Below are 8,199 nucleotides of genomic sequence, written 5' to 3' on the forward strand. Positions count from 1 at the left end.
ACAGCTCAACAATGCAATGCAACACACAACCCAGTAACTCAACCCAACTCAACCCCACTCAACACAACACACACAACTCAACGCACAACCCAACGCAACAACCCAACGCAACTCAACCCACAACCCAGCAACTCAAAACAATGCAACTCAACGCAACACAACCCCAAACAACTCAACCCACAACTCAACCTGACCCACAACCCAACAACTCAACCCAAACCACAACTCAACAATGCAATGCAACACGCAACCCAGTAACTCAACCCAACTCAACCCCACTCAACACAACACACACAACTCAACACACAACCCAACGCAACAACCCAACGCAACTCAACCCACAACCCAACAACTCAACCTGACCCACAACCCAACAATGCAATGCAACACACAACCCAGTAACTCAACCCAACTCAACCCCACTCAACACAACACACACAACTCAACGCACAACCCAACGCAACAACCCAACGCAACTCAACCCACAACCCAGCAACTCAAAACAATGCAACTCAACGCAACACAACCCCAAACAACTCAACCCACAACCCAACTCAACCTGACCCACAACCCAACAACTCAACCCAAACCACAACTCAACAATGCAATGCAACACACAACCCAGTAACTCAACCCAACCCCACTCAACACAACACACACAACTCAACACACAACCCAACGCAACTCAACCCACAACCCAGCAACTCAAAACAATGCAACTCAACACAACACAACCCCAAACAACTCAACCCACAACCCAACTCAACCCAACCCACAACCCAACAACTCAACCCAAACCACAACTCAACAATGCAATGCAACACACAACCCAGTAACTCAACCCAACTCAACCCCACTCAACACAACACACACAACTCAACACACAACCCAACGCAACCCAACCCACAACCCAACAACTCAAAACAATGCAACTCAACACAACACAACCCCAAACAACTCAACCCACAACCCAACTCAACCCAACCCACAACCCAACAACTTAACCCAAACCACAACTCAACAATGCAATGCAACACGCAACCCAGTAACTCAACCCAACTCAACCCCACTCAACACAACCCACACAACTCAACCCACAACACAACACAAGCAACTCAAAACAATGCAACTCAACGCAACCCAACCCCAAACAACTCAACCCACAACCCAACTCACACAACCCAACCCACAACCATATATTTTTTTTTATATTATATTGTTGTGTTGTTGTTGGTTGTTGTTGTGTTGTTGTTGTTGTTGTTGTTATTAAAAGCACCAGAATCGGACATTTGCCGATTACACAACTTTGTTTCCTCCAGGAAAATTCCACCATCTTCCAGAACTTTCCGAGACTCGGATCAAGTTTGGATGTTCTGGCGTCCTGCCCCCCAAGTCCTCTATGGGTCGTCGGTTCCGGCCGTGGGGTGGCTGGGGGCGTTGTCTTCTTTTCCAATGTGTGGGTCGCCGAGGAAGATGTGGGGCGGAGAGAAGGGGAAGAGGGGCTATGGGGCACACAATGGTCCTGTAGGCTGACCCACATATGTGGGGCCGATAGGAGGGGAGAGGGGCAAGGAGGTCCACGTTTCTATGGGGCAATGTGGGGCAAGGGGCCTCCAATGCTCCTCTAGACTGACCCACATATGTGGGGCTGATAGGAGGGGAGAGGGGCAAGGAGGTCCATGTTTCTGTGGGGCAATGTGGGGCAAGGGGCCTCCAATGGTCCTCTAGACTGACCCACATATGTGGGGCTGATAGGAGGGGAGAGGGGCAAGGAGGTCCACGTTTCTATGGGGCAGTGTGGGGCAATGGGACCCTCCTAATGGTCCTCTAGACTGACCCACATATATGGGGCTGATAGGAGGGGAAAGAGGGGCTATGGGGCACCCTAATGGTCGTGTAGACTGACCCATATGTGTGGGGCTGAGAGGAGAGATGGGCAAGGAGGTCCAAGTTTCTATGGGGCGATGTGGGGCAATGGGACCCTTCTAATGGTCCTCTAGACTGACCCATATGTGGGGCTGAGAGGAGGGCAAAGGGGGCAATGGGACCCCCTAATGTAGACTGACCCATATGTGTGGGGCTGAGAGGAGGGGAGAGGGGCAATGGGACCCCCAGTGGTCCTCTAGACTGACCCACATATGTGGGGCTGATAGGAGGGGAAAGAGGGGCTATGGGGCACCCTAATGGTCGTGTAGACTGACCCATATGTGTGGGGCTGAGAGGAGAGGAGATGGGCAAGGAGGTCCAAGTTTCTATGGGGCGATGTGGGGCAATGGGACCCTTCTAATGGTCCTCTAGACTGACCCATATGTGGGGCTGAGAGGAGGGCAAAGGGGGCAATGGGACCCCCTAATGTAGACTGACCCATATGTGTGGGGCTGAGAGGAGGGGAGAGGGGCAATGGGACCCCCAGTGGTCCTCTAGACTGACCCACATATGTGGGGCTGATAGGAGGGGAAAGAGGGGCTATGGGGCACCCTAATGGTCGTGTAGACTGACCCATATGTGTGGGGCTGAGAGGAGAGGAGATGGGCAAGGAGGTCCAAGTTTCTATGGGGCGATGTGGGGCAATGGGACCCTTCTAATGGTCCTCTAGACTGACCCATATGTGGGGCTGAGAGGAGGGCAAAGGGGGCAATGGGACCCCCTAATGTAGACTGACCCATATGTGTGGGGCTGAGAGGAGGGGAGAGGGGCAATGGGACCCCCAGTGGTCCTCTAGACTGACCCACATATGTGGGGCTGATAGGAGAGGAGAGGGGCAAGGAGGTCCACGTTTCTATGGGGCAATGTGGGGCAAGGGGCCTCCAATGCTCCTCTAGACTGACCCACATATGTGGGGCTGATAGGAGGGGAGATGTGCAAGGAGGTCCAAGTTTCTATGGGGCGATGTGGGGCAATGGGACCCTCCTAATGGTCCTGTAGACTGACCCACATTTATGGGGCTGATAGGAGGGGAAAGAGGGGCTATGGGGCACCCTAATGGTCGTGTAGACTGACCCATATGTGTGGGGCTGAGAGGAGAGGAGATGGGCAAGGAGGTCCAAGTTTCTATGGGGCGATGTGGGGCAATGGGACCCTTCTAATGGTCCTCTAGACTGACCCATATGTGGGGCTGAGAGGAGGGCAAAGGGGGCAATGGGACCCCCTAATGTAGACTGACCCATATGTGTGGGGCTGAGAGGAGGGGAGAGGGGCAATGGGACCCCCAGTGGTCCTCTAGACTGACCCACATATGTGGGGCTGATAGGAGGGGAAAGAGGGGCTATGGGACCCCCAATGGTCCTCTAGACTGACCCACATATGTGGGGTTGATAGGAGGGGAGAGGGGCAATGAGGTCCATGTTTCTATGGGGCAATGGAAGGGGCAACGAAATCCAAGCTTGGGGGCCCAGATGTGGGGCAGATTGGAGGGAAGAGGGGCTATGGGACCCCAATGGTCCTCTAGACTGACCCACATATGTGGGGCTGGTAGGAGGGGAGAGGATCAATGGACCCCTCAATGGTCCTGTAGACTGACCCACATATGTGGGGCTGATAGGAGGGGAGAGGGGCAGGGAGGTCCAGGTTTCTATGGGGCGATGGAGGTCCAGGTTTCTATGGGGCGAAGGTGGTCCAGGTTTCTATGGGGCGATGGAAGGGGAGAGGGGCCATTCGACCCCAGATTGTCCTCTAGACTGACCCACATATGTGGGGCTGATAGGAGGGGAGAGGGGCAAGGAGGTCCACGTTTCTATGGGGTAATCGGAGAGGTGTAATGGGACCCCCAATTATCATCTGGACTGACTCACATGTGGGGCTGAGAGGAGGGGAGATGGCAATGGGGCAATAGACGGACCGAGATGTGGGGCAGATAGGAGGGGAGAGGGGCAAGGGGGCCAGGGTTCCATGGGGCGATGGAAGGGGAGAGGGGCAAGGGGGCCCAATGGGGCCTAGACTCCCAACCCACATTTTAGAGGGGCAAGGGGGACCCAGGGTCCTCTAGACTGACCCACGTGTGGGGCTGATAGGAGGGGAGAGGGGCAAGGGGGCCCAAGGGTCCTCCGAGGAGAGAGGGGCAATGGGGCCCACGGTTCCATGGGGCGATGGAAGGGGAGAGGGGCAAGGGGGCCCAAGGGTCCTCAAGCCCAACCCAGATGTGGGGCTGAGAGGGGCAAGGGGGCCCACGGTTCCATGGGGCAATGGGAGAGGTGCAATGGGACCCCCACAATGGTCCAGGCTTCTATGGGGCGATGGAAGGGGAGAGGGGCAAGGGGGCCCAAGGGTCCTCTAGACCCACCCAGATGTGGGGCAGATAGGAGAGAAGAGAGGCAATGGGGCAGAAGGGTCCATGGGGCGATGGAAGGGGAAAGGGGCAAGGGGGCCCAAGGGTCCTCTAGCCCAACCCAGATCTGGGGCTGAGAGGGGCAAGGGGGCCAAAGGATCCATGGGGCAATGGAAGGTGAGAGGGGCAAGGGGGCACATGGTTCTATGGGGCAATGGGAGAGGTGCAATGGGACCCCCACAATGGTCCAGGTTTCTATGGGGCAATGGGAGGGGAGAAGGGCAATGGGGCCCACGGTTCCATGGGGCGATGGAAGGGGAGAGGGGCTATGGGGCCAAGGGTCCTCTGAGGGGAGAGGGGGCCCAAGGGTCCTCAAGAACAACCCAGATGTGGGGCTGATAGGGGAGAGGGGCAATGGGGCCCACGGTTCCATGGGGCAATGGGAGAGGTGCAATGGGACCCCCACAACGGTCCAGGTTTCTATGGGGCAATGGAAGGGGAGAGGGGCAAGTGGGCCTCTAGAACAACCCAGATGTGGGGCTGATAGAAGGGGTGAGGTGCAGTGGGGCCCACGGTTCCATGGGGCCATGGGAGAGGTGCAATGGGACCCCCACAACGGTACAGGTTTCTATGGGGCAATGGAAGGGGAGAGGGGCAAGGGGGCTCAAGGGTCCTCTAGACGAACCCAGATGTGGGGCAGATAGGAGAGAAGAGAGGCAATGGGGCGGAAGGGTCCATGGGGTGATGGAAGGGGAGAGGGGCAAGGGGGCCCAAGGGTCCTCTAGCCCAACCCAGATGTGGGGCTGAGAGGGGCAAGGGGGGCAAAGGATCCATGGGGCGATGGAAGGGGAGAGGGGCAAGGGGGGGGGCCCAAGGGACCACTATGGGGAGAGGAACAAGGGGATCCAAGATTCCATGGGGCAATAGAAGGGGAGAGGGGCTATGGGGCCCACGGTTCCATGGGGCGATGGAAGGGGAGAGGGGCTATGGGGCCAAGGGTCCTCCGAGGAGAGAGGGGCAAGGGGGCACACGGTTCCATGGGGCAATGGGAGAGGTGCAATGGGACCCACACAATAGTCCAGGTTTCTATGGGGCAATGGAAGGGGAGAAGGGCAAGGGGGCCCAAGGGTTCTGCAGCTCCCGACCCACATTTTGGGGGCGATGGAAGGGGAGAGGGGCAATGGGGTCAAGGGCCCTCTGAGGGGAGAGGTGTAAGGGGGCCAGAGGGTCCTCTAGACCCACCTAGATGTGGGGCTGATGGACGGGGAGAGGGGCAAGGGGGCCCAAGGGTCCTCTAGACCCACCCAGATGTGGGGCTGATAGGGGAGGAGAGAGGCAATGGGGCGGAAGGGGGCACACGGTTCCATGGGGCAATGGGAGAGGTGCAATGCGACCCCCACAATGGTCCAGGTTTCTATGGGGCGATGGAAGGGGAGAGGTGCAATTGGACCCCCCAATGGTCCTCTAGACTGACCCATATGTGGGGCTGAGAGAAGGAGGAAAGGGGGCAATGGGACCCCCAATTACCATCCAGACTGACCCATATATGTGGGGCTGATAGAAGGGGAGAATTTCTATGGGCCAACGCCCCCCCCATAATCCTCCATTCCCACCCCGATCCCCGTGGGGCGACAACCTAGAGCTGCAGCCTCGGACCCTCCACCCTGCCCTTCCAGCCCGCCCCACACATTGGGGTCACCCCCCAACCCACAAAAACACCCAGAGTCCTTTTCTGCTTGGACCAATTATATTTATTTCTCAAAGCAAAGCCGATCCGGCGCCGGAACCTTCCGCGCTGGATGTGGGGCAGAGAATGCGTGGGGCAGGGGCCACTTAGGGGGCAGGCCAGCGAGCCAGGCGGGGCAATGGTACCCCCCAAACCCCCCACCCCTTATCTCCATGGGGCGACAACCTAGAGCTGCAACCTCGGACCCTCCACCTCGCCCTTCCACCCTGCCCCACACATGGGGGTCTGCCCCCCAAGCCACAAAAACACCCAGAGTCCTTTTCTGCTTGGACCAATTCTATTTATTCCTCAAAGCAAAAGCTGAACCGGCACTGGATATGGGGCAGAGCATGCGTGCGGCAGGGGCCACTTAGGGGGCTGCCGCCCCACAACCCCAAAAAACACCCAGAGCCACTTTCTGCTTGGACCATTTCAATTTATTTCTCAAAGCAAAAGCTGAACCGGCGCCGGAAGGCGAAGTTCCGGATGTGGGGCGGAGCTGTGGGGCAGAGCTGTGGGGCAGTAGAGCATGCGTGTGGTACAGGGCCCACTTCGGGGGCAGGACAGCCAATCAGGAGGGATCTAAGGGATCTAGCGGGAGTTCTAGCACGGGAATGGCAATGCTGGACCCGAACCCGCCCCCCTGCCCTTCCACCCTGCCCCACACATGGGGGTCCACCCCCCAACCACAAAAAAACACCCAGAGTCCTTTTCTGCTTGGACCAATTATATTTATTTCTCAAAGCAAAAGCTGAACCGGGCGCCGGAAGGCGAAGTTCCAGATATGGGGCAGAGCTGTGGGGCAGGAGAGCATGCTTGTGGGGCAGGGGCCACTTGGGGGGCAGCTCAGCAAACCAGGCAGGATTGTGGGAAATCTAGTGGACTTGTGGGGAATCTAGGGGGAGTTCTAGCGCGGGAATGGCAGCGCCAGGAATGGGAGCAGCGCCGGGCATGTGGGGCTGCCCCACGGCGCCGTGGGGCAGGGGTGAATTGTCAGAGGCAGGGTTGTGGGGAATCGAGGGGAATTGGGGGAGATCTAGAGGGAATTCTAGCGCGGGAATCCTAGCGCCAGGAATGGGGAATGGCGACCCACAGCGCCGTGGGGCAGACGCTCCGTGGACACAGAGGGAGGTGGAATTGTGGGAAATCGAGTGTCATTGTGGGGAATCTAGTGGAATTGTGGAGACCTACAACCTAGGACCCAAACCCGCCCCCCTGCCCTTCCACCCCCCACTTTGGGGTCACCCCCCAACCACCAATAAAGACCCAGACTCCGTTTCTGCTTGGACCAATCATATTTATTTCTCAAAGCAAAGCTTCTGCGCCGGCTATGGGGCAGGAGGTGTGGGGAGAAGGTTCCGGGCCGGATATGGGGCAGAGCATGCGTGTGGGGCAGCCACTTAGGGGGGCAGGTAAGCAAGTGGATCAGAGATTATGGGGGGATCTCGCGCCGCCCAGAGGCGGGAAGGGGGAGTTCTAGCGCAGGGATGGGAGGCGCAAGGGGTCTGCCCCACGGCGCCGTGGGGCAGGGCCTCCGTTGAGGCAGAGGGAGCGGGAAACCGAGGGGAATGGTGGGGGATCTAGGGGGAGTTCTAGCGCGGGAGTGGCGGCGCCGGGAAGGGGGCGAGTCGGGGGGCTGCCCCACGGCGCCGTGGGGCTCAGTTGACGAAAAGGGAGCGGGTGAACTCGACGTAGTCGAAGGCGGAGGGCAGCTCTCGGCCTTTGGAGTCCAGGTAGGGCTTCATGTGGGAGAGGCAGTAGTCGGCCTGTTCGCGGGTCAGGTTCTGGAAGGGGGAAAGAATAATAATAATTATTGTTATTATTATTATTATTATTATTATTATTAGGTTCTGGAAGGGGGGAAAGAATAATAATTATTATTATTATTATTATTATTATTAGGTTCTGGAAGGGGGGAAAAGAAATTATTAGTATTGGTATTATTATTATTATTATTATTATTATTAGGTTCTGGAAGGGGGGAAAGAATAATAATTATTGTTGTTGTTGTTGTTATTATTGTTATTATTATTATTAGGTTCTGGAAGGGTGAAAAAGAAATTATTAGTATTGGTATTATTATTATTATTATTATTAGATTCTGGAAGGGGGGAAAGAATAATTATTATTATTGTTATTATTATTATTATTATTATTATTATTATTATTAGGTTCTGGAAGGGGGGAAAGAATAATAATTATTGTTGTT

At 56.2% G+C, this 8,199-nt stretch overlaps 1 protein-coding gene across 1 annotated transcript in view; it reads right to left on the reverse strand.

The window, feature by feature from the left end:
- Positions 1-6,757: 6,757 nt before the first annotated feature.
- Positions 6,758-8,199, reverse strand: part of SPTAN1 (spectrin alpha, non-erythrocytic 1) — a 228,963-nt gene continuing 227,521 nt past the window's right edge. The window contains exons 55-56 of the mRNA XM_083723192.1: positions 7,551-7,774; positions 6,758-6,865 (exon numbers count right to left, since the gene is read on the reverse strand). Of these exons, the coding sequence (XP_083579318.1) occupies positions 7,649-7,774 (126 nt within the window). The 3' untranslated portion in view covers positions 6,758-6,865; positions 7,551-7,648. The remainder of the gene's footprint in view (positions 6,866-7,550; positions 7,775-8,199) is intronic.

This window comes from Podarcis gaigeae (assembly GCF_964106915.1).
Source record: "Podarcis gaigeae genome assembly, chromosome: Z".
Classification (NCBI taxonomy): domain Eukaryota; kingdom Metazoa; phylum Chordata; class Lepidosauria; order Squamata; family Lacertidae; genus Podarcis; species Podarcis gaigeae.